Source organism: Armigeres subalbatus, chromosome 3 (assembly GCF_024139115.2).
Source record: "Armigeres subalbatus isolate Guangzhou_Male chromosome 3, GZ_Asu_2, whole genome shotgun sequence".
Taxonomy (NCBI): Eukaryota; Metazoa; Arthropoda; class Insecta; order Diptera; family Culicidae; genus Armigeres; species Armigeres subalbatus.
This window is the reverse complement of record NC_085141.1, coordinates 285,878,441-285,905,715: the sequence shown is the minus strand read 5'-3', so window position 1 is coordinate 285,905,715 and position 27,275 is coordinate 285,878,441. Positions and strand designations below refer to the sequence as shown.

General features: G+C 40.7%; 2 protein-coding genes and 1 long non-coding RNA gene across 3 annotated transcripts; 2 read left to right on the top strand and 1 right to left on the bottom strand.

Moving 5' to 3' along the window:
* On the top strand, positions 1-27,275 carry LOC134220156 (uncharacterized). The gene is made up of 7 exons (XM_062699145.1): positions 1-806; positions 1,075-1,231; positions 1,303-1,468; positions 25,808-25,941; positions 26,065-26,586; positions 26,647-26,822; positions 26,892-27,275. Exons 1-7 carry the CDS (start codon positions 598-600, stop codon positions 27,112-27,114), a joined length of 1,587 nt encoding a protein of 528 aa, XP_062555129.1. The 5' UTR covers positions 1-597; the 3' UTR covers positions 27,115-27,275.
* LOC134220155 (uncharacterized) lies at positions 15,121-15,881 on the bottom strand. Its single transcript, XR_009981784.1, has 3 exons — positions 15,621-15,881; positions 15,440-15,533; positions 15,121-15,373 (listed from the first exon to the last, which is right to left on the bottom strand). It is a non-coding gene; the product is annotated as an uncharacterized LOC134220155 (long non-coding RNA).
* LOC134220157 (probable small nuclear ribonucleoprotein E) lies at positions 25,013-25,714 on the top strand. The gene is made up of 2 exons (XM_062699146.1): positions 25,013-25,242; positions 25,393-25,714. Exons 1-2 carry the CDS (start codon positions 25,107-25,109, stop codon positions 25,530-25,532), a joined length of 276 nt encoding a protein of 91 aa, XP_062555130.1. The 5' UTR covers positions 25,013-25,106; the 3' UTR covers positions 25,533-25,714.

Genomic DNA, 27,275 nt, shown 5'->3' with positions numbered 1-27,275 from the left:
TGGGCTCAGTCAGTCGGTTAGTGTCTTCAGTTGTCCATAAGTGGGCCAGGTTCGTCGCTTTCCCAACTTAAATCTCCGCAATTTTTGAAAGGATCTGATTGAAAATAGTGTTTACGTGACCGTTTCACTATGCGCAGCATCATTAAAATAACGACGTCTTTTGAATTACGTTAGATTAGTTGTTTTGAAAGGTTTTTTCAATCGATTGGATTCACTGATTTGAGGATCATTATTTTTGTTGGCTTATGCTTTCGGGTGGTGTGAGTGAGGTGCAAAAGAGTTGGCTTACCTGTTGCACAAACATAAGCTCAGGATCGAAGATCTCGATGTGTTTACGGTTGATGCTTGTTGGTTTTATCGCACGTGTTTTGTTTATGCTCCATCGTGCCCTATGTGGTTTGTTGCGTATTGCGTAAGAAAGCGAGACGCCGATCAAAACATAAAACGTGATCATTCTTTAGCGCGCTAGAGAACGTGTTTTGTGTATTTACTTGATTTGTTTACGACTCGGCGAGAGCTGGTGAATGACCCAAGTGGTGCTGGGCCTGCGCGAGTGAATTTATTTTGAGACGCATATCGGCAAGGAATCTCGATTGAATGAAATACGAAATTAGCTACCACAGTGACTCCGAGAAGATGGGAAGCCGTGCGCAGTCTGTGATCTGTGACAAGGTGCTGGCAGGATTGCCGCAGCTGTTGGATGATCTACAGAAACTGTCCGACGATCAGGACACGGCGGATGTGGTGTTTATTCTGGGGACAATCGAAGAGAGGATCTATGCACATCGGATTATTTTGATGGCAAGGTTTGTACAGGTCATGAACGTAGAAAAATGCAAGCATTTATAAGAAGCCCGAAATTAAATTTAATTGATATACAATACTTGGTAAACATACTGAGTAAACATTGATTTGTCTTTGAGGCTTTACCCATAAATGGCAAATGCATACATGAATAACATAAATGAAACAAGTCATGCACAAATTATGTTACTCAGTAATTTGATACTGTAAAACTAACAGCTTCCAATAAAATCAAGACATTTTTATTAGACTACATATTACTTTCTGCAGGTGCAAATCCTTTCAAACACAAAAACGTGGCGAGATATGCCGAATACCTGGATGCTCGGTTCTACCATCTGCCCCCGGAACACCCACTCCCATCCGTCTGCCACACATCGAACCGGACATATTTCGTCAGTTCATTCTCTACGTGTACACTGCGAAGGTGGGCAATGAATTTTAATTCTTTTTGGTTAAATAGCTAAAATTTACATTTTCAATGATTTTATTTTTCAGATTATGTTGCAGGACTCGAAGGTATTCGAAATGATGACCTTGGCACAGGATCTTGGCGTTGAGGAGCTCAAAATCGCCTGCGAGGAACACGTGAGAACCACCATGTCGGTGGCCAATGCATGCACGTTTCTTGCCGCCGTTATGGAAATTCAGGAGAAAGCTTCAGGTAAGTTTTTAATTTACAAAAATTCTACGTTTAGGGTTGCAGGACGTGTATCACTGATAGTGAAAAAAAAAATTGACTGCAATATCCTTATCAACAATAAAGACCATCGTTATTTTCATAGTCAGTAACATATATATCAGTACCGTAATCAGATTCAGATTTTTTAAAAGAGTACTGCTACATGTGGAACGTATAAGGCTGTTGTTCTTAATAGTAAATAATTTTAAACTTGTTTTAAAAATCTTTTTTGTCGAGTTTTTCGGCTTTTCAATTTGGGGTAACTTTGATCATCGAACGTTTCGATCATTAGATAAATTGAAAATTATGGTGAAAAAAAACGTCTCAAAGCGAGTTGATGTAGATGAAACAATACAAGAACTAACTAATCTAAATAACGATAATATCTCGCTTAACTTTTCAAAAGGACCTAAGTAACTTTTTTTCATGAATTAATTTGAATACTGCAATCAATAGTTTTCATGTTGTTCTGTTGACTGCACTATTCAAATTAGTTCATGAAAAAATGTTACTTAGGTCCTTTTGGAAAGTTAAGCGAGATATCAAACTTTTTAAAGAATGCTCGTAGGGGGCGTTTCAAGTATGACGTCCACTACTTTTCGGGATTTCTAGACCCCCTCCCCCTCCTCTGTCACGCTTTTTTGTATACCTAGTATATGTACTGTCACAAAGTCTCAGACCCCCTCCCCCCCTTAAACCTGTGACATCATTATTGAACGACCCCTAGACCTATAGTACATTTGAATCATTTGTTTGAGAAACTGCACAAGTCCATTTTACACTATTTCGAGAAAACAACAAAAAACTGTTTTTGAACAAATTCGCACCGAATCTTTCGATTACTTCGATACAGATCAATAGTTTTTGGCAAAACTCAACACCCTGGGGCACTTTCAGTGCCAAAAATGTAAGAAGTACTCCACAATTGCTCTTCAAAGTACGTGGACATATGTAGTTTCTGAAAAAAAGACATTTTTTTCATACATTCCAGAAGAAATTTTTTTTGCCAGAATACGTATTTTTGGACGAGGATTCAGAATATATAAAAATCTCATTTTGGCCAAAAATGTTACATATGCAGTTGCTCAAACAAACGGTTCATTTATATACCATACGATTCAGCTACACGAACTGAGTACATGTCTATCTACGGTGTATGTATGTTTGTGTACGTGTGTGTATGTGTGTAGTAATCCTTGCACGATATTCTCGTAACATTTGTTGCATTGAATTTTATAACTAACTGGTCATTTATTTTAAAAGTTATGAAGAAAATGGTAAAATTTTCACTTTGTAGCGTCTATAAAGCAAGCGTTAGTAAACGCCTTAAGGTAGACAATTATAGTTGGAATGCCTTACAATGAGGCGATGTACATCGATTGTTTCGAGAAAGGCATCATCACCGCTAGTGGAATTATCTGGGTTCTCAACAATAAAAATCAAAATTTGAAACAAAACCCAGATTAATCCACCTAGCGGCGATGATGCCTTTCTCGTGCATCGTAAAAAAAATCACATAGGAAAGGTCAAAAAAGCTCTTTAGGGGGATAGATCGCATATTTTCTATCATTTTGCATGTTTTTGCATTCATTACTATGCATTTCCACCATTCTTGAAAAAAATTTTTTTTTTTCGATTTTGAAATTTTTTTTCCAAGGGGGGACCCTTGGGAAAATACAATGATTTTTCAATAATTCCGAAATGCAATGTCCGATCAGGCCAATTTTCAATAGCAAACAATGGGGCCGCATTCTCCGTCGAATGCAACTTGTTGCGAGTAAATCGGGTAATGCTAAGTTCCAAAAAGTGTGTCTACAAAATTTGTACACATACACACATACACACACACACACACATACATACATACACACAAACAGACATCACCTCAATTCGTCGAGCTGAGTCGATTGGTATATAACACTATGGGTCTCCGAGCCTTCTATCAAAAGTTTGGTTTTGGAGTGAAATTATAACCTTTACGTATACTTAGTATACGAGAAAGGCAAAAATATGGATTAATCGAGAAAATAAGATTACTATATTATATATAGATATTTACTGCTTTTGCCAGTACTTCGAGGTGCTTCATTCGGGAATGGTGAATGGTTTGATAATTCAAGGAATAATCACTTGAGTCAGGTGACTTCATGTGTTTGTCTTCAAATATCATACTAGCATTTCTGTTTGATATTCCAGTTCTTTCAAATGCTGCAGCATTTGGAGTTGTTATGTTATTTTTTTTAAACCTAGTACCTGTGAATGCAATCGAAGGATGTGGAGGAGTGCATATTTGTACACCTAAGTAACATTTAATTATTAACTAGGTTAACCTGTTCGACCTCGCTTGGGTTTTATTTTCGATCCGTCGATTATTCAGCTGATAGCAGCGTCGCACTCTAGATCGATTTCAGTTTAAGCTTGATGGCAGAACTCATAAAACCTTTGCATTTAGACGATTTTCCTACTTTTCTCGTCAAATTATTCGATTCTAAAGCCCAGTATCCACTTAAAAAGTAGAGAGGTTAGGGAGTTTTGTTCAATATTACCAAGCGGAATTTTGACAACTGATCTGCATGGAGCAAAATGTCACTTTTACTTGCGGAATAATCGAGCAGACTGTTTTTCCGAAAGTAAAGTGACAGCTCCCATTAGTTTGCGTGGGAACCTTACAAATTCCCTTTTTGATTTTTGTTCTTTTCAGGTGGATACTGTTGAACAAATTTCTTTTCAACTTTTTACTTTTCCGATTCAGTAAACGGAATTTTACATGGGATTGGGATAGAAAAAGGAATTTCTTTTGAACACGATACCAACCGTCGTCAAGAGCCGTCAATGGATTATTTTATATTCATACTTCGATTCCAGATCAAAAACCATGAAAAAAGAGCCTTCGAATGATTGGTTCTGGTGCTAATACTTAAATGACCCCTTTCCCAGGTTCCCCCGGGCCAATCCGTAGGTCCTGAAAGCGGTCAGAACCGTCAATTGACCATTTTATATTCATACTTCGCTTCCTGATCGAAAACCATGAAAAAAGAGCCGTCGAACGACTGGTTTTGGTGGTAAAACTAAAATGTCCCCTTCCACAGGTTCCCCGGGGCCAATCCGTAGATCCTGGAAGCGGCCAGAGCCGTCATTGAACCATTTTATATTCATACTTCGCTTCCTGATCGGAAACCATGAAAAAAAGCCTTCGAATGACTGGTTTTGGTGCTAAAACTTAAATGTCGCCTTCAACAGGTTCCCCCGGGCCAATCCGTAGGTCCTGGAAGCGGTAAGAACCGTCAATTGACCATTTTATATTCATACCTCGCTTCCTGATCGAAAACCATGAAAAAAGAGCCGTCGAATGACTGATTTTGGTGCTAAAATTTAGATGTCCCCATTCACAGGTCCCCCGGGGACATCCCAGCGACTCAAGGATCCGTTTATTCAATTGGTTTTTCATTCTTGACACATTAGAGGCCTTCTAGAATAAAATCATAGTGGACGATCTATCAAAAAGCGAGATTCAAATGAAGTTGTGGCCTGACCCCTTTGATAAGTATCGATCGGAACCGATTATAAAGAAATGGCCATATCTCACTTGATTCTGGTCCGATTCCAAATCTCAATATATGGTTCCAATCAGCAAGAGCCCTACTTCATTTGTGGTTACTAATATTACTCAATTTTCAACCACAACTTCTCCTAATATCCACCTCAAATTTACGGTTTTGAACCTACCTCCGAAAAACCCGGAATATCTCCGGAATCCGGTGGCCATAGTCGGTTCCATGGACATACCGTCAAACTGGATTAATTTTATAGTTCGGGCATGCCTGAATTGTCAAAATCGGATGATAACTAAGATAGTTACAACACATCTAATTTTACCCAAAATTTGCCTATCCTAATTATTTTGTCCATCCCCTGTATTAACACAGCAGAACCCAAGACAAATCGATTGGTAAGATAATCTTGCAAATCGGTAATCCCGCTGCACTGCAGCTAACCGCAAGTCGAGCACATCTGTATATGGGCCTCCATATACAGATGTGATCGACTTGCGGTTAGCGGCAGTGCAGGCTGCAGACACTTTTGTACAACATCGACGCGTGTTGCCTCGCAACCCTTAATTTGTAAGTTTAGAACCATTGTAGCTACTTGTTTGATGCTTTCTGGAATGGTTTGACTTTTCAAGTGATTATTATAAAAAAATCACTTGCAGCGCTTCCTTCTTCATTGGGATTAGATTTTCATGGAATGTTGAGCAATCCGTCTTTGATTATTTTTTAGAAGAAAAGGAGAAAAATCCGCATTAAAAATTGATCACTAATGAGGACATTCTTCTTCAATAAATTAATTGCTTACTCACAAGCAGGGATTGCAGAAATCGCTCTCAATAAATAACGAACAACGATAAAAAAAAGAGGCTTAAGCTATCGCACTTGGATACAAGTTGGAAAAACACGCTCGCCAAGTCGTTTTGCACCTGATCTGCCCACCTTGCTCGCTGTGCTCCACGTCGTCTCGTACCTGCCGGATCGGAAGCGAACACCATCTTTGCAGGGTTGCTGTCAGGCATTCTTGTGACATGCCCTGTCCATCGTACCCTTCTGGCTTTAGCGACCTTCTGGATTCTGGGTTCGCCGTAGAGTTGGGCGAGCTCATGGTTCATTCTTCGCCGCCACACACCGTCTTCTTGCACACCGCCAAAGATGGTCATAAGCACCCGTCTCTCGAATACTCCGAGTGCTTGCAAGTACTCCTCAAGCATGGTCCAAGTTTCATGTCCGTACACGGAGAAAAAAAATTAGTAACTACAACCAAAATAAAGGTTACTTCAAACAAATTCTTAGGTTGATTTGGGCACAAACAAATTTTAGTTTGCTTCAACCAAGTATATTGGTAAAAACAAACCATAATTACATGTTGTTGTTTTTCTGTTATGTATCTCAATTCAACCAAAATATAGTTTGAATCGACCATAATTTTAGTTTATTCGTTTGACAGTTCATACTACAAACAACACCGTTGGTTGTTTCAAACTATTAAAAGTAGTCTGAAACAACAAAAAATTAGTTTAAATCAAACTAATTTATTATTTGGAACAAACAAAAAACAGTTTATTTCAAACTAATGTAATTACTGTTTGTTTTTCTACTTTCTGTTTTATCAAATGTATTCAAAAGAAATTCAGTTCTTTACAGTTTTATTCTATCTCATCGAATTATATTGAATAATGTTAATTTTCATGAATATGCATTTTACTCTTAAGACCAGCATTTTTTCCAAGGAATAACATTTGACAGCGCGCTGTCTTCCGGCAAATCCATAACCATGCCGATCGATCGTCGTTGAATTTTCGGAGCCGGGCAACTAGTTGGACTGTGCGGTGATGTTTCAACGGCGACGCGTTGATAATGGCTGGCATTGATGATGTTCCTCGTCGCCTTCGATGGCATTAGACGCATAATGGTTCCAGTGTAGTGTAGATATTTTCTTTTAGAATGATAAAAGCTTTATCTAAGCTTCGAAATAACTAAAAACTCGGTTAAACATGGCCAATGCGTACCAGATACAGCTGAGATGGACTGAAGTGAAATCTAGTTTTGAGGGGCCATCCACAAAGTACGTCACGCTCCTAGGGGTGAGGGGGGGTTCCGGGCAGCGTGACCACTCATATAAAAATTTTAGAGTTTTAATACAAAAAGTGTGACGAAGGGGGGAGGGGGGGTTGAAAATTGCCAATTTTTGCGTGACGTACTTTATGGATCTTCCCTGAACAGATTTTCCTGCAATTATAAAGCTTCAGGAATGCATTATTTTAAATCTCCTTTAATTTAATAATATACTTTACCTGATTATGTGTTTCAATAATTGAAAATAAATCTTTTGGTCCGAGTAGTTGATTACAGTACGGTGTTCTAATGTGCTGCATTGTGTATCAAATTTGTTGGTTGCAACAATCCATGTTTTGTTTGAAACAATGTAACATTTTGTTAAAAACAAAACTTTTTTTTGTTTGAAATAAACATAGATTAGCCTTATTCAAACAAATTTTGCAGTTTGTTACCAACTACAAAAAGTGTCTGTTTTAACCAAAATCAAGGTTTTAAAACAACCAAAAATTAGTTTGAAACAGCCATAATGTGTGTTTGTTATTCAACCATACATATGGTTGTTTCAAACTAAAGGCATTTGTCTCCGTGTAGAGGATTACCGGTCTTATCAGGGTCTTGTACATGACACATTTGGTGCGGTGGCGAATCTTTTTTGACCGCAGTTTCTTCTAGAGCCCGTAGTAGGCCCGACTTCCACAGATGATGCGCCTTCGTATTTCACGACTAACATTGTTATCAGCCGTTAGCAAGGATCCAAGGTAGACGAATTCTTAGACCACCTCGAAGGTATCCCCGTCTATCGTAACACTGCTCCCCAGGCGGGCCCTGTCGCACTCAAATCTGCCCACAACCGTGTACTTTGTCTTCGAAGCATTCACCACCAGTCCAACTTTTGTTGCTTCACGTTTCAGTCGGGTGTACAGTTCTGCCACCTTTGCAAATGTTCGGCCGACAATGTCCATGTCATCCGCGAAGCAAATGAATTGACTGGATCTGTTGAAGATCGTACCCGGCTCTCCGCATGACACCTTCTAGCGCAATGTTGAACAACAGGCACGAAAGTTCATCACCTTGTTCTAGTCCCCGGCGCGATTCGAACGAACTGGAGTGTTCGCCCGAAATCTTCACACAGTTTTGCACACCATCCACCGTTGTTTTGATCAGTCTGGTAAGCTTCCCAAGGAAGCTGTTCTCGTCCATAATTTTCCATAGCTCTACGCGGTCTATACTGTCGTATGTCGCCTTGAAATCAACGAACAGATGGTGCGTTGGGTGGATGTTCCTCGTAGTGCTGCTTCCACCTCTCGATCACCACACGTTCGTCCGTCAAGATGCTCCCATCCTTATCCCTGCACATTTCGGCTCGCGGCACAAAGCCTTTTCGGGATGTGTTGAGCTTCTGATAGAATTTGCGTGATTCTTGAGAACGGCACAGCTGTTCCATCTCCTCGCACTTCGCTTCTTCCAGGCAGCGTTTCTTCTCCTGAAAAAGGCGGGTCTGCTGTCTCCGCTTCCGTCTATAACGTTCCACGTTCCGCCGGGTACCTTGCTGCAGCGCGACCGCCCGCACTGCGTCCTCCTCCTCCAGAATCTGTCTGCACTCTTCGTCGAACCAATCGTTCCGTCGACTTCGTCCCATATGCCCGACGTTGTTCTCCGCTGCGTCGTTAATGACTGGTTTGACTGTACTCCAGCAGTCCTCAAGAGGGCCCTATCGAGCTCACCCTCTGCCTCAAGATGCTGCGCGTATGCAGTGGCGACATCAGGCTGCTTCAGTCACTCTAGGTCGTACCGCGGCGGTCGTCGGTACCATTGTTGATGACGGATAGTTTTGGGCGCAGTTTAACCATCACCAGATAATGGTCAGAGTCGATGCTAGCGCTACGATATGTCCTGACGTCGATAATGTCGGAAAAGTGCCGTCCATCAATCAGAATTTGTGATTATGTCTGCAATGGTGATCTCCAGGTGTACCGATACGGGAGGCTGTGTTGGAAGTAGGTGCTGCGAATGGCCATATTCTTGGAGGCTGCGAAATCAATTGTTCGTAGGCCGTTTTCGTTCGTCAGCCGGTGAACGCTGAACTTCCAATAGTCGACCTAAACTCCTCCTCTTGGCCAACCTGAGCGTTCAAATCTCCTAAGATGATTTTGACGTCGTGGCTTGGGCAGCTGTCGTACTCACGTTCCAGCTGCGCGTAGAATGCGTCCTTATCATCATCAGTGCTTCCGGAGTGTGGGCTATGGACGTTGATTATGCTGAAGTTGAAGAACCGGTCTTTGATCCTCAACTTGCACATTCTTTCATTGATCGGCCACCACCCGATCACGCGGCTTTGCATATCGCCCATCACTATGAAAGCTGTTCCCAGCTTGTGTGTGTTGCCGCAGTATGATTACCTCTATTACCTCTAAACATTCGCACCATTGATCCCTTCCAACCAACCTCCTGCAGCGCTACGATGCCGAATCCACGGTCCTTGAGCACATCGGCGAGTATGCGTGTGCTCCCGATGAAGTTGAGAGATTTGCAGTTCCACGAACCGAGTTTCCAATCGCTAGTCCCTTTTCGTCGCAGTGGTCTTCGCCGATGGTTCCGGTCCGTAGGGGAAACTGGACACACATGATCCCCGGGGACACTTGACCTATTTTCTCGAAAGCTAATCACATCACTGGTATGATATGTAATATACAAAAATGATTATGCGTGACAGTACCATATTGATGTATGAAATCACCATCCTGGTATGATCACGGCCGTGATTGTGGTATTGGTAGTAGTCTGGCGATCTCGATGTACCGTCGTCAGGGGTGACAATGGGTAAAATAGGGGTAAGAATGCGTCACTGTTTCAGCTACTTAGAAGGCTTGTAGAATAGATTGAATGCATCTGAAGGCAAGAAGACCAAAATATAAGAGACCATTTTGAACGATTTTGCTCTACTACCTCTAGACTCCCAAAACAGGTACTCAAGGATATTTACCATTGACCATGTCATTTGCAGTGTGGCCAATTTTCAGAGATTCAATAGAATAATTAGATTCTAAAATTACAAAGATATAGGGGAACAGTTCGCCACTTCATCTCATAGCTCCTATTTCCATCTCATCAAAAACAAAGCAATGGAAAAGAATTTGGTTTGTTTCTTATTTTTGTGATTTTTTTCAGCAGTGAGCACGCACGTTGACAAATAGAAGCGACGAATTTGGTCCCGTATTTCTTTGTTTAGCGATGAGATGGATATATGTACAGTGAGATTGAGATCGGAACAGTTCCCCTATTTATGTATCGATCAACCATTTTTGGTATCATAACTGTATCAATCACAAAGAGAAATCCACTTGGGAACATCATGGTGATTTGAATGGTTTGCAGATAAATCATCATCACCATGCCAATTTTGTTGCTATAGCAGACATTCTATCTGTCACTACTCTATTCGAGAACTAAAATACTTGCCTTGCTTAATACTATTTCATTTATTCAGACTAAGGCCGAAGTGGCCTGTGCGGTATATAAGAGTCTTCTCCATTCGGCTCGGTCCATGGCTACATGTCGCCAACCACGCAGTCTACGAAGGGTCCGCAAGTCATCTTCCACCTGATCGATCCACCTTGCCCGCTGCGCACCTCGCCTTCTTGTGCCCGTCGGATCGTTGTCGAGAACCATTTTCACCGGGTTACTGTCCGACATTCTGGCTACGTGCCCGGCCCACCGCAGTCGTCCGATTTTCGCGGTGTGAACGATGGATGGTTCTCCCAACAGCTGATGCAACTCGTGGTTCATTCGCCTCCTCCACGTACCGTCGGCCATCTGCACCCCACCTTTCGAAAACTCCAAGTGCGCGTTGGTCCTCCACGAGCATCGTCCAGGTCTCGTGTCCGTAGAGGACTACCGGTCTAATGAGCGTTTTGTAGATTGTCAGTTTGGTACGGCGGCGAACTCTATTCGATCGGAGCGTCTTGCGGAGTCCAAAGTATGTACGATTTCCAGCCACTATGCGTCTCCGAATTTCTCTGCTGGTATCATTTTCGGCAGTCACCAGTGAGCCCAAGTACACGAATTCTTCTACCACCTCGATTTCGTCACCACCGATGCAAACTCGCGGTGGGTGGCTCACATTGTCTTCTCTTGAACCTCTTCCTATCATGTACTTCGTCTTCGACGTATTGATGACTAGTCCGATCCGCTTGGCTTCCCTCTTCAGTCTGATGTAGGCTTCCTCCATCTTCTCAAAGTTACGTGCCATAATATCTATGTCGTCGGCGAAGCCAAATAACTGGACGGACTTATTGAAAATTGTACCACTCGTGTTAATCCCTGATCTTCGTATTACCCCTTCCAAAGCGATGTTGAATAGCAGACACGAAAGACCATCACCTTGCCGTAACCCTCTGCGGGTTTCGAAGGGACTCGAGAATGCCCCTGAAACTCGATCTACGCACATCACCCGATCCATCGTCGCTTTGATCAACCGTGTCAGTTTATCCGGAAATCCGTGTTCGTGCATTAGCTGCCATAGCTGGTCCCGATCGATTGTATCATATGCGGCTTTGAAGTCGATGAATAGATGATGTGTGGGCACGTTGTATTCGCGGCATTTCTGCAGTACTTGGCGAATGGCGAACACCTGGTCCGTGGTGGAGCGTTCGCCCATAAAACCCGCCTGGTACTGCCCCACGAACTCTCGTGCAGTTGGTGCTAGTCGACGGCATAAAATTTGGGAGAGTACCTTGTAGGCGGCGTTCAGCAATGTGATTGCGCGGTAGTTGCTACAATCCAGCTTATCGCCTTTTTTGTAGATGGGACACACGACACCTTCCATCCACTCCTGCGGCAAAACTTCCTCCTCCCAAATCTTGGTAATGACCCAGTGCAGCGCTCTAGCCAGTGCCTCACCACCGTGTTTAAATAGCTCTCCTGGTAGTTGGTCAACCCCAGGGGCTTTGTTGTTCTTCAGCCGGCCAATCTCCTCCTGGATTTCCTGGAGATCCGGAGCCAGTAGAATTATGTCCTGCGCGCGTTCCCTCAGGTCCATCACCATACCGCCATCTTCGTCTGCCACATCGCCATTCAGGTGCTCTTCGTAGTGCTGCCGCCACCTTTGGATCACCTCACGCTCGTTCGTAAGAAGGTTCCCGTTTATGTCCTTACACATATCAGGCTGTGGCACGTGGCCCTTACGTGAACGGTTCAACTTCTCATAGAACTTTCGTGTGTTATTTGCGCGGTACAGTTGCTCCGTCTCTTCACGGTCTCGATCTTCCTGCTGACGCTTTTTCCTCCGGAAAATCGAGTTTTGTCTGTTCCGCGCCTGTTTATATCGTGCCTCGTTTGCCCTCGTGCGGTGTTGCAGCAATCTCGCCCATGCTGCATTCTTCTCTTCTACTAACTGCTCACATTCGCCGTCATACCAGTCGTTTCTCTGATCCGGGGACACCGTGCCAAGTGCAGCGGTTGCGGTGCTACCAATGGCGGATCGAATATCTCTCCAGCCATCTTCAAGAGTCGCTGCGCCTAGCTGCTCTTCCGTTGGGAGTGCCACTTCCAGCTGCTGCGCGTATTCTTGGGCTAGTCTACCGTCTTGTAGCCGCCCAATATTAAGCCGCGGCGTCCGACTTCGACGCGTGTTGTACACCGTCGAGAGTTTTGAGCGCAGGCATACTGCAACGAGGTAGTGGTCGGATTCAATATTCGCACTGCGGTAAGTGCGGACGTTCGTGATGTCGGAGAAGAATTTACCGTCGATTAGAACGTGGTCGATTTGGTTTTCCGTTTCTTGGTTAGGTGATCTCCATGTGGCCTTGTGGATATTTTTGCGGGGAAAGAAGGTGCTTCGGACTACCATTCCGCGGGAGGCTGCGAAGTTTATGCATCGTTGGCCGTTGTCATTCGATACGGTGTGCAGACTATCCGGTCCGGTGACCGGTCTATACATTTCCTCCCTTCCTACCTGAGTGTTCATGTCACCGATGACGATTTTGACGTCCCGCAGTGGGCATCCATCATATGTCTGCTCCAGCTGTGCGTAGAACGCTTCTTTCTCGTCGTCGGGTCTCCCTTCGTGTGGGCAGTGCACGTTGATGATGCTATAGTTGAAGAAACGGCCTTTAATCCTCAGCTTGCACATCCTTGCGTTGATTGGCTGCCACTCAATCACGCGTTGGCGCATCTTACCCAGCACTATGAAGCCGGTTCCCAGATCGTTGGTGGTGCCACAGCTTTGGTAGAAGGTAGCCGCTCGATGCCCGCTTTTCCACACTTTCTGTCCTGTCCAGCAAATCTCCTGCAGCGCCACGACGTCGAAGTTGCGGGGATGTAATTCATCGTAGATCATCCTGTCGCAACCTGCGAAACCTAGCGACTTGCAGTTCCATGTTCCAAGCTTCCAATCGTGATCCTGTACTCGTCGCCTAGGTCTTTGCCGATTATATCGAGTCGCATTATCTCTTATATTATTCGTAATTATTGGTTTTACAGGCGGCTTATTGGGCCTGCGCAAACCTCCTGTCTCGTCGGAGGGCCGTCGTGTCAGGGCTGTTTAGCGTCCCACCTAACACCAGGACTTGGGCTTGTGCGCTTTGAGCGGCACACGGTCGCTTTGGTGGGGCCTACTTGCGGATACATGCAGCTTTTTATAGGAGTTTAACAGGGCCCACTGTCAAACCCCACCACATCCTAGGCAAGCCCCACAACTCGCAGATGGCCTGGGGAGGGATCGTCAAGCCCTTGGACATAGTCCCTGCTGTCCGATACCAACAATATTTAATTTTCGCACGACTGATATTACGACTACAAAGAATTGTTAAAATTCGAGGCTAGACCAAATCAACCTTTCATTGGACTTGGAACTTTGGAAGAACCTGAACATTATCAATTTCCCCCTATATGGGGATCAAGTCTCCCGCATGTTTTGAAAATGCCAAATTTTCTATCTTTCGGCAATATCGATTTTTTGGTAACTTTCATTAACAAATAATTGCTTCTAATGACGTGTTTTGAATAGCTGATTGAATTCTTTATCAAGTCAATCAAGAAACGTGCAAATCTGTGCATGTTACACCGAGAAATATGCTAAACAAAAAATGGGGATCATGTGTGTCCAGTTTCCCCTACTCTCTTGTTGATTGTTCGTTGCTTATGATTTTTTAAAGGCTGGCTTGCAGGGCCTGACACCAAACCCCCTAAGGCTCTGTCTCATTTGGAGAATTATACTTAAAAGTGACAGTTCGAAAATTAGCAAATAACCCAATCATAAGAATGGCTGGTGCTACCCAGCAATTCCAATAAGACATCGATGCAAAATGATTCGATATCTGTCAAAAGTAATCTTGCTCTGCGAGCAGGGTTATTTGATAATTATTGAAATGTCACTTTTAAGTTTAATTTCGGTTTAATTCTCCAAATGAGACAGAGCCTAAATTTCCGGAGGACCATGGTGCACAGTTTCACTTAGATTCCTTCGCGGGCACTCGGACGATGATCCGCTGCCCCTAACATGGGGAACAGGCGCTGTTGTGAGCCGATCCTGACATGGAGAACCGACGCTTAGTAAGATTTGCACCTCCAGAGAGGAGCAAACCCCCCCCCCCTTTCCTGTCAGCATACGACCATAGTTCCCACCGGGTTTGGTTACTCGATCTTCCCTAAGGTTGCTCGTATATAGGCCAGCACCACGAGGAGGTAGGGTTAGGAGTTGCTGGGAAAGAGGCTAAGGACCGCGAGATGGGGTCTATTTTATTCGTTCAGGTACGCGAAGTAGCAATGGTACGCTTTACCCAGTATTTGGCGTGCCATTTACATTGAACACTCTGAGAAAAATCTATACTAAATAGATTAAAAGTCATTCTAACTGGCTATTCGCCTGGTTGACCCCGTATTAGTATAGATGCAACATAAACGAGCATAGTATAAACTTGAATTATTTAGGCAATGTATACTTTAGGGCAATCCTCATACTTTAGGTGGATTCTGCTGTAGGGTTTTTTGCTGAGTAAATGAAAACTTAACGAAAACACATATCAAACAAATACTTTATTTTCCGATTTAGTTACATTATAAGAGATCATTGTAAATAAACTAATAATTTTGAGGAAACAAATGCAGAGAACGCAGAAATGATGTACAATAACTGTTGATTTGGAGCTGGCTAGCTTACACCAAAAATCATGCAGGGGTAAACTATCTGCCACCGAACCATTGGGGGTCAAACCGGTATCGCCATAAGTTCCTTTAATAATATCAGTGGTGGCCTCTCGGAAATCGCATGAACTTCTTTCGTCTAAAAGTTAAGAAGTATTTTCATTAGGTAAAATTATTATTTATTTGTTGCCAGTTATATACATACCAGCTTAGCAAAATTATAGTCCATGGCATACGGTGATTCTGTCATCTTTTCCGCTTCCTGAGGACGTTCGATTCATGAGGTTGTTGATAGCCATCTTTGACGAATAGGCGGAAAATGCAGAAAGAGAACAGCTTTCACCATTAAGTAAATATATGGATTAAAGATTAGTTGAAAGTGTTACCTTTTTAGCGATACAATTATCCGGCGGCTTCATGCTTTTCGCGTTCTTTAAAGGTATCGTACAAGTAAATCTTATTTTCATGATGCTGGAACTCGATCTGGAACAACTGAAGTTAGCACAAAATTATTGTTTTCAAATCACAAGAATGCACCGAAAGATTTTTACTACGCAAATCATTGCAAGATTAACTTTTATTCTTCGCTAGTATAAATTTCAATCTATTGGTAGTTTAAATTGGAAAAATATCAATAAAGTATTAAATTTAATCTAACCACGATTTTATATATTTCTGAGTGAATGTATAGCCTATTTTTGCGTCGCGTCGCTGTGTGCGTTTCTATTCATGTTTTTCAAATTTTCAATGCAAAGTTGATTGATCCGTAGATAAAATGACGCATTCATACCATTCATACACCAAAACTATTGAAAAATATTTGAATCTCATGATTCATTCGTGGTTCAAATAGGTTCAAATCTGCAGAAAACAGAACAGGGCGTTATGGAACGTACACACGGTCAAGCAGTTTGACCAACATTGACTCCACCTAGAGATGTCGTAAATTAATCGATTACTTCGATTAATCGTTGTAATAATCGATTAATTTTGAACCGATCATTACCCAACGATTAATCGATTCAATAATCGAGACAGATCGAGAGTAATCGATTTGTTACTAATCGATTAATCAGGATTTTACGACATCATAAGGATGTCGCAAATTGATTGATTACTTAAATTCATCGATTCATCGTTGTGGTAATTGATTAATTTTGAATCGATTATTATCCAACGATCAATCGATTCAATAATCGACAGGAATCGAGAGTAATCGATTAGTTACTAATCGATTAATCGGGATTTTACGACATCTCTAACTCAACCTCTTGCTTATTCAAACATCCATCAAGTTTTACCAACAGCGGCACGAACGATCAATTTGTTCGACCAGCAATATCACACACGAACGACCGAAGCGCCAACTTGAGCACCAACTAGAGGCCTGAATAATTCAGGCCTCTAGCACCAACCATCAAAACAAGACAAAATTTTCAAAACGACTTATTTGCTTTTGTAAACAAAGATTCAAACGACGATTCGAGGAATCCCACGCAAAGCTCTCCCACCAAAAGGTAGGTGAAGGCTTCCGCTACTTGTTGATGGTGTTGGTTTGCGTGGAAGAAAGTTCGGTTCGGAAGTCCCGACTTCCGAATTCTAACTTGGTGCTACGCCGACAATATATAAAGTTACGCAAAGAGGATCTTCTTACACTTAAGCCCCAAACGCAATACAACGGAACGGCGACGGAAACGGCAAATTTGACAGAAAATATATGGGCTAACTGTCAAATTTTCCGTTTCCGTCGCTGTTCCGTTGTATTGCGTTTGGGGCTTTATACTAAGGACACACCTGTGGTACTTGTACCATGGTACAAGAGGACAAGAAAATTATTCCAAGACTATCTTCGATAAAGACAATAATTGGTATGGTACTCATTTCAAGATTCTTGTACCATGGTACTTATACCACCAGTGTGTCATTAGTATTATGCTACGTTTAGACAAGGCAAGTGAATTGAGCAAGTCGCTTGAATCGAACGCGAACTGAACGTGTAAACACCTTAATTCAATTCACTTGAACGAAAAGAAAGCTGAACATGTTCAACTTTTGGCAAGTCAATTGAATTCAACTGAGTTGTTCAATAGACGAATCCAAGTAAAAATAAGAAGAAGACACACGACGGTGTTAACTTTGACAGATCCTACAGCACAGCATAGGAAGATCATTTTAAAATGCTTATAATAAATTCTAGACAAATTGTAATTAAAATCTGATTGATGTATGATACGGAAAAAGTTCCGAACTGTATGATAGATACATTTTTGGAAAATATACAAAAAATTGAGATAAGCTTCTAAATATGTAATTCAGAACTTTTTCCGTATCGAACATCAATTAGATTTTAATTACAATTTGTCTAGAATTTATTATAAGCATTTTAAAATGATCTTCCTATGCTGTGCTGTACACGGTAAAAAATATACAGTCGCGATTCGCTGGTTGGGCCACGACCTCGGCCCAACTAACGAATTCGGTTTTTGAACACGTGTATTTCGACTTGAACATCACAAATGATGTCCAGTGACGCCCAATCCCGTTTTCCGTGTTTACATTGAATTTTGACGTATGGTTGCTTTTTAGTTGGGCCATGGCCCAACCAGCGGAGGCCCAACTAAAAAGTGACCCAAGTATTAAGATCCCAACCAGCGAATCCCGACTGTACACGTCCATGTGAACTGTTCTGCATTTGAATATGCACTACTTTGGAATCAAATCAATATCAATAGCTGAGCTCATCGCATTCAAAGACCACCACTTCCATTTGACGTGCACAATATTTTGAATATAAAGCAACAAAATAAAAAAAATAGATTTGCCTCAACTCAGATTTGTATAACATACCTTTTGATTGGAAGTCCTTCGTCTTACCATGACTCCATCTCACACTTCGAAATACCTCTTGAAATAAGCAGAACAGATGAAAGAACTGTCATCTATTTTTAGAACAACACCAATATCGCTCCACTTTTAAATCAATAGCCTTGAACCTGTGAATTCAATAGCATAGCACTTTCAATTCTAGTGGAGACATCATTGGTGCTGATCGAAGTGCTAATCATTTCAACATCCAGTGAGTAGCACTTTGATCAATCGTGTTGATGTTATGGAATTGTCTGCATTCAACACACTTGTGAAAGGTGTGACACCACTTTAAAATCAAAGGAATATCATTTTCAATAATAGTGATTGTAAAGTTGATCATTCAATAGATGGAACAGTTAAATTGAGCGTGTTGATTTTTTACCGTGTAAGGATCTGTCAAAGTTAACACCGTCGTGTGTCTTCTTCTTATTTTTACTTGGATTCGTCTATTGCTAAGATCCTGAGACCAGAGTGAATGTAATTAAGAGTGGCGACATGTACCGCATTTGACAGGTCTCCTGCTCGTTCGGAATAGAAATACTACAATAAGAGATCGGCGAAGACGCCATCTTGTTTCCAATCGAACCGTCAAAAGCAGTTCCAATTCGACTTGTTTACATTTTGCATCTATAAGAAGCAAGCAAAAAGTTCAAGTGCTGTCAGTATTATTTTCACGATTTCATAAGTTGCCATTTCGACAGTTTTTCACTCCGCCGGTCTCTGGTTATAGGGTGGCTAGTTTGGAACACGATTTTGTACGGGAAAGACAGATGAATTTTGTTCCAATTCTGACAGTGTCGCCACTCTTAATTATGTACATACACTCTGCCTGAGACGAGACCTGCAAAGACGCTGCTTCTTTTCTCTTGTTTTGACACTTGTTCTTCTTTTCATCACAGTTGATCATCAAGTTTCAACTGTTTCCTTGACTGTTTCACCTAAGCTCCGGGTGGACTCTTCTGAGCACAATAAAAGTGTATCCAATTCACGAATTAGTAAATTCATTTTCATAAGGATTTTTATACCGGAAACAAAACACACGTTTATAACTGATTATTAATAAGCTAAACAGATAATTTGGAATACTCGTAAAAGTGAAAAAGGCTTAGTAAATCAAAAATCATGCGGAATATTTTATTTGGGATACCAATACTTTCACACAAAAATCTGCTGGCTGCACCTGACAGTTCGTGACAGCAGTTGACTGGCAGCAGCTGAAGTTACATTTTTTACTCTTTGCAAGTCCCGTCCCAGCTAAGATCCATCTACAAATATTATAGTGGACACAGCATGTGTCAAAAGGGGTGATTCAAAGTATTATGGCACCAACTCGTATAAAGCTGGATACAGTCAAGATCTTCGGATCATTATCCGTAATGGAGGCAGTTATCGAAGAATAAACAAGTTTTGTGACCCCATCTTGGTATATGTTTGTATTCCAAGTAGTTCTTGTTGTAGTCTTGAGCTCCAGGTAGTCTATGAAATAGAGTCAAGGTCAGTGGGTCAACCTCCTCCTCCTCATTAGCTCTGGGCAGTTATTGAAGAATAAACATGATGTGAAACCTCATCTTGATATATTAGCATTCCAAGTAGTTGTTGTCTTGTTGTTGTTGGTTCCAGGTTGTATACAAACTTCATTCATATCACTAATATGAAGTTGTCTATTCTTTGGAAATGCAAAATGTGAATAAATTGGAACGATACAACTTCACGCCGAGAACATGAGGGAAAAAACGGGCTAATATCGCAAAGATCATGTACCATATTAAAATTAGATTAAGGACACTTCTCACGGAATCCAAGTTTCAAAGTGCTCGCGTTTTCGAGGGCACATCAATCGATACGGAGGCGGTGCACAACTGTCATTTTTGTTGATTTAGCTTTGCTGCGTCGCAGCATGCGTGAAATGATAAAAATGACAGTTGTGCGTTGCTTCCGTATCGAGTGGTGTGCCCCCGAAAACGCGAACATTTTGAAACTTGGATTCCGTAAGAAGTGACCTTAAAGACCCTCTAGATATTCGTGTAAGCCTAGAAGTCTTACTCCATAAATTTCTAGGATGACCATTAGCATACGCCATGAACGCATTTTATTCATGGACCCCAAAGGCATGTACCAAATTTAAAACAGGCTGATATATCTCTGGTGTAGATCCTAATGCCTTACTTCAGGGTTTTCTTGGATGACCATGAACATTTCTAGACCAACATTTGAAAAGGGCGTAACAGCTAAAATTTATTCCATCTGATTCTTCGTCTACATATAATGCTATATCACAGATAACAGATATTGAAGCTAGAACAAATTTTATTGAAAATCCTGTGTAAACTTTTGAATTGATATACGTTGGCCCACTACTGCCATCTACTCAACTGATTGCGGCAGTACCTAAGGATGCAGCTGAATAACAACCGTCGAACGCAGCCAATGCATTTGACAGCCGCAATCGGGCTGCGTTTTCAATAACAATGATCCTTGCGCCATCTCCAATCGAATGCCAAACGCGGTCCCAATTTAACATACATTTGAATTAACGGTTGCGGATGTTTACACACATATGGGATGCCAGCCTCAATATCTGTTATCTGTGGCTATATATTGCTGTTCCAGAGATAACTTTCCCTTTTACGGTTCAACTTAAAAACTACCGCAACTGTCACTTCATACTTTTACTCAGTTTTTTTTGCATGGCATTCTACGATGACAACATAAAATATCTGGATTTTGTTTCAGTGTTTTGAAGATTTTTAAGCTGGCGGTAGAACTTTGACAGCTGCGAAGAACTTTGCGGAATCCGAAAAATGGAAAATTTTGAAAAGATCCGCAATATGTGGACAAAGAATCAGAATGAATAAATTTTGGCAGTTACGCCCTTTTCAAATGTTGGTCTAAATTTGAAATGGGTGCATTCTATTATACGTACCATAAAGGGCATGTATAACTATTCAAATAGGCCGAAAGAACTCTGGTTACGCGTGAAGCATATACTATGAACACCTTCAATTCTAAGAAGCGCAAAGAGCTTGTAGCATATTTGAAACTGGTTGAATGGCCTTTGGTTACGCGTGTAGACTCTTAAGCCTTACTTCAAAGATTTCTTGAATAACCATGGGCATAAGCTGTAAACCTTGACAATGGGCAAAAAGTATATGAGTTTCTGTTTCCAAAACTGTTAAAATTATCCAAATCGGTTGAAAATTGTTGAAGTTATGAGAATATCAATTTATGGGAACACGGGTACCCTGTCGGCCATCCACGTGTGTTTTTTTGTTGGCCGCATAAGGGTTAAATTTCGAATATCAATATATTTGTAATGCAATTTGAAATGAATCAAGATATGAATTTTATTTTAAAAACACATTAAATTTCATCAACAAAATATAATAAAACTAATCAGTGGTTTTAAATAAAATATATATGTCATCACTTATACATTTTCCATTAGGCTTACACATAAAATGCATGAGATTGAAGCTATTGCAAAAATTTATAACGCTCACACGTAAACTTGATATGGATTTTTTGCTCAGTGTTGAAAGGAGGCTGCCGAGAATCTTGAAAGGAGGCTTCCAAGACTCTTGTTGCCTTCTTCACAAATTTCGTATTTCAGCGATGTCTCTTAAAAATAAATCCTGCTCTTTTATTGTTGTGAATATTTTTAATTATCAAGCTACAATCATTGGTGTTGTTGACGATTGTTGACATCTCATGCAACTGACAGCGGTCTATCTGCACACCAGAGATGCCAGATTTGAAGACATGTCTTCAATTTGAAGACATTTGAATCTCTGTGAAGACATTTATTTCGTGAAGACATTTTGAAGACTTTTCAAAATATTTGAAGACTTATCTACTTATTTGAAGATACTTGAAGACAATCAATAAGCCAGCGAGTGGAAAATACAATTTTATTTTTTACTTATAAATTCTGCGACTTCTATAAGTAAATTATACAAAAAAATTACAAAAGTTATAAAAGTCTTTGGCCCGGGCCTAGAATCTGAAAGATAAAAATACCTTCACACTAGCGGGTTGATAACAGCAACGCATTCCAGACCTCATACGCAGTTAACTTTGAGTTGTACGCTGGTTAAAAAATCTCGATGGCAGAATTTGTTCGATTTTTTCTTTGAGGCGGCGGCGTTTTTCACGTGTATGTAAAAAGGTATTTCGATCAATACATTGGAATGAATGACCGATCAAATTTACGGCAAAAAATGATTGAATTCTTCTATGACTTGATTTAATCTATTCAAGCGTTGAGCTAGAACTTGAATTTATCTTAATTCCTTCTGAATTCATTTGATCTTTTCGGCATTTCCATGTGACTTTCCTCTAAATATCCGTCGGGAAACTCTTTGAATTTTCCGTGAATTTTTAAAAGAATTTTCTGTGAAAATTTCAAAGAATTCTTCGTGTAAAATAAGGAGAATTTCCGATGAAAATTATGAGGAATTTCTTGTCTAAACTCAAGAGAATTGAAATTGGAAATTCAGTACAAAATGTATATCTAATAATTTCCATAAAAAAATATTAAGGAAATCCTCCAAAATTGAAATTGAAAATTCTCCTGAATTTCTGAATTTTCCCACAATAAATCCCTTTCAATTTCTACAAGAAAATTGTCTCAATTATTTTAATAGAAAATGTTTACGAATGTCGACAAGAAATTGAAATTGTTCTGGTGTTGAATGGATATTTCTCATTATTTCCATGGAAAATTTCTACGTGTAAATCTTCCTAAAAGAAATTCCACAAAAAAATTGGTGGAATTTCAATGAATTATTGGCAGTGGCTGATTTGCTACTCGCCGCTATCACATCAAGGCGCTATAGTATATGCGCAAAATAGCCAGCATGAGTTAACCACCAGGAATTTATATGGCGAAAGACATCTAACGCGGGTTTTCTCAACAGTAGGAGCTTTTCAAGAAAAACTATTTGGTACCAGTTATGCAGGAAGGTGTCCGCTACTACGCCTACCAAATATTTTTTTCGATTAAAGTGCCTATTTTCGAAATATTAAACATTAGATGCCTTTCGCCATACTGATTTACCAAAGTTAACTCTTAGTGTGCCGCTGTAAGCACGCTCAAAGCAGGCGATTCATTAAAGACTAAGGGGCCGTTCAAAAATTACGTCCAAGGTTTGAGGGGGGGAGGGGGGTCAGAGTTTTGTGACAGTTTGTGACAGGGGGAGGGAGGGGGGTTCGTCTTATGTGACGTCCGTCCACAAGAAAAAAATACTGAAAGCATTTTAGAAACAACTTGCATTTTAAAAACATTCAAACTGTTAGTAAGGGACATAACTCACTATGTTATTGTGAAAATAGTGTACGAAAAAGATAAACCACAGTAATCGCTAAAATATAAATGAGACATGTACGTACAGGGGGAGGGGGGGGTCAATTATTTGTGACAGTTTGTGACAGGAGGGGGGGAGGGGGGTTGAAAATGCCGAAAAACGATGGACGTAATTTTTGAACGATCCCTAAGTAGCAAAATCAGAGGAAATTTGTTACACAATTTCGTTACATTCTTCCTTGAATCCATTTAATTCTTCTAGAAATATCTTTGGACATTCGTCCAGTAAGAAGAATTTCTTTAAACATACGTTCTGGTATTCTTTCATTAATTCATCCAGGAAATTGTCCGGAAGTTCCAGGGATTTTTTCGAAAAATCCCCCAGGAATTCATTTGGAAGATCCTCCAGAAGTTCCTCCAGAACTCCTTCGGTAGTTCCTTCATGAATTCCTCCAATAGTTCTTCCAGGAATTCATCCAAAAGTTTCCCCCGGGATTTCTGCGGAAGCTCCTCCAGGGATCCCTCCGGAAGTTCCTCCTTTGGAAGATCCTTCAAGGTTGCCGAATTACACTCCAAGAATGCCTCCGAAAGTATACTTCTTTTTCCTCCAAGATTCCTTTCGGAATTTTTTTGCAGCAATACCTCAAGAAGCTTCTCCAACTCCAAGAATTTCTCCAGAAGTTTCGTCCGGAGTTCCACCGGAAATTGCTTCAATAATTCTTCAGGAATATCCTTCAGAAATTCATCAGGAAATTCCTTCAGGTATTCATCCAGAAAATCCCTCCAGAATTCATCCTGAAGAATCTACAGGAATTCCTTCCTAAAGTATTCCTCCGGAAGTTCTTTCAGAACTTTCTCCAGAAGTTCCTCCAGTAAATCCTTTGGATGTTCCAACAGGAATTCATCGGGATTTTTTTTCAGAGGTGTTCCAGAAATAATAAGAAGCTCCATCTGTTCGTTCCTTCAGAAAACTCTCTGGATGTTTCTTCAAGTATTTCACAGTAAATTTTGTATCCCAACAGGGTATTCTTTAAAAAGAAATTTGGAAGAGTTCCACGTGGAAATTCAGTTTAAAAATCCGACTCAGTACAAAATCCAGGGGAAACTCGTTTTAAAAAACTAGAGAATTTTAAAAAATATTCTCTTGAATTCTAACAATTTGAATGTTAAAAAAATAAATATTATTCAACATCAGTATTTAATACAAGGAGAGATTATTGAATTTACACACCTATTGGATTTTGAAATTTCTCGCTGATAATCATAATCTTAATAAATATTGAAGACATTTGAAGACATTTTTAAACGACTGTGAAGACATTAGAAAATATCATCTGGCATCCCTGGCCGCACCGTTCCCCTATATTCAACTATTTTATAAATCTCTATTATTTATTGTTAAATTTCGTCAAAATGAGATTGCTTATTTTATCAGTGCAAAGTATTTTGGTTGTCTTGCCACCTATGCGAGAATAGCATTAATTTATCAACTTTATGATTGGTTTGAGCTAGTTTACACTAGGTGGCGACTCAATCGGTTAGCTATAATATTTTGGACATACAAGCGAAAAAGACTATGATGGTTGCAGTTGTCAAACGATACGTCACAATCGGCTTGTTTTCATTCTTGTTCGCGTCTTTCGTTCGGGGAACGTTTGGTTAAAATTTGATACGGAAAAGTGACTGAATTTCGGCCAGGAAAATGTCGTTCAAAGGCTCCAAAGTGCAAAAGGTGATGGTTCAACCCATCAACCTGATCTTCCGCTACCTGCAGAACAGATCCCGTGTCCAGGTTTGGCTCTACGAGAACACTCACCTCCGAATAGAAGGCCATATCGGTAAGTATCCTACTTGCGGCATCCTGAGCATAACCTCAAACTTAATTTTGGAAGTACACCAAATTCTATTTTTACGCGATTGTTTCGGAGTTGTTGACTGCTTTTTTGTGTGAAAAATATTGATAGAATTATTTTATGTATCGCTTCCAGTCGGTTTTGACGAATATATGAATCTGGTGCTGGACGAGGCCGAGGAATACAACATCAAGAAGCAAAATCGACGTCCACTGGGACGAATAATGCTCAAAGGCGACAACATCACCCTGATCCAGAATGTGGTGACGAACTGAGCGAGATTGGAAGGCGGGAAACTCCTGAATGATCAATGTTTTACGAATAATTTAATTACACAACAATAATTGATGTTTCTCATTGAAGAAAACAATGTTTCAGAGTGTGATGGACGATGAACTCTTAGTGTAAGCTGTGAGCCGCTGCTGTATAATATAAATAAAAGTGAACTAAACGAAAAGGATTTAGTGTTCAATGTTTTAACTCCGAAAAAAAAAAATCTCTTTATCCGTGATTTTTAGCAGTGTTTTAAACCATTTTGGAATACTTTTAGGTGCAAAATTTGCCACACCATTTTTGGAGAAATGCATCACCTACATCGCAGAAAATGCATCGGAATGCGTAAAGACAAATGCTTTTCTAAATTTAACAAAGGAAGGATTGATTCAGGTCATTTCCTATGATAATGTAAGTATTTTTTGTTTAATTTTTTTCAAATGCAACATTTTTGAAAATAATCAAATTGTTTGCATTTAAATTTTTAAGAGATTTGTATTTCTTATCTTAATTAAAATTTTCCTACTCTTCCAGCTTGGCTTAGAGGAAGAAGATGTCTGGCGTTGTGTTCTATCCTGGGCAAAAAACCAAGCCGGAGTGACCCAACCCACTGCACACTGGACCGAGGAAGAACGTCAACGAGTCTGCCAACAGCTTGCGCCGGTCATTTCCCACGTTCGATTGTTTCTCATCGACAGTCAGGTGTTTGCCGAGGAGGTTGAACCAACGGGAGCCGTTCCGATTGAGCTGTCTCTGGAACGGTATCGTCGGGCGGCTCTGCACTCCAACAAACTTCCTGCTTCTGCTGTGCCTATTCCAACCGGACCATTGGCCGAAAACGACAAACGCCTGCAACCAAGACTGATGTTGAACCTGTTCCATGGTTCGGCGATTCTGAAAAACGATAAGATCCACATGCAAGGCACACTCAATGGGTTCTACGGTGCGCCGAAGCAAACCTGGCGCCTGGTCTATCGTGCGTCAACCAACGGTTTTTCCGCTGCAGCTTTTCACCGACACTGCGATGGAGTCGCACCGTTGTTTATCATAGCTTTGGTAAAATTTGAATTAATTCTGTTAAATATCTATTTTCATCAATTATGAATTTGTTTGTAGGGAACACAAGGCGCCATCAGCGGAGGATTCACAGACGTGGCATTCGCCAAAACGAACCGAAAAGGAGGTTACATTCATTCGGAGAAGGCATTTTTGTTTGCCTTGAACTACAACAACGATCCACCGATGAAATTCGATATTGTGAAGAAACCCTACGCAATTTGCTATCATCCAGAGTGAGTCGATTGAAAATGAGGAAAAATATGAGCTTATTTATTGATATTTGTAACGATTTTTGTTTCTAGTTGTGGTCCCATTTTCGGTGCCGGAGCTGATTTACTCATATCGAACAATTGCAATGTGAGTATGGAATCCTATTCAAATTTTCCCCATTCGTACGATGGACCTAATGCTGTATTTGGGAACCTGTTCGGTGAGTATAACTTTTCCATTGCTGACTATGAAGTATTTACGTTGGCTCCTACGGCGCCATCCGGAATTAAAATGAAACATGATCGGTACCCCTGAGTCTGCAAAAGATAATATAAAGTGGATGCAATACATATTTTGCCGGCGAGGTTATAGATGTTAGATTATTAAAAAATGTATGGAATGTCTGAATAGCATTTGTATAGAAATAAGTACTCATATAGCAATAACATATTTTGCTCAATACCATTCATCAATTT

Bases quoted from the DNA above. Each gene is read 5' to 3' on its own strand.
- LOC134220156 (XM_062699145.1), top strand. From the start codon at position 598: ATGAAATACGAAATTAGCTACCACAGTGACTCCGAGAAGATGGGAAGC. The intron at 1,469-25,807 runs GTAAGTTTTTAA...GAATACTTTTAG, and splicing joins AATTCAGGAGAAAGCTTCAG to GTGCAAAATTTGCCACACCA. The intron at 26,587-26,646 runs GTAAAATTTGAA...ATTTGTTTGTAG, and splicing joins CGTTGTTTATCATAGCTTTG to GGAACACAAGGCGCCATCAG.
- LOC134220157 (XM_062699146.1), top strand. From the start codon at position 25,107: ATGTCGTTCAAAGGCTCCAAAGTGCAAAAGGTGATGGTTCAACCCATC. The intron at 25,243-25,392 runs GTAAGTATCCTA...TATCGCTTCCAG, and splicing joins CCGAATAGAAGGCCATATCG to TCGGTTTTGACGAATATATG.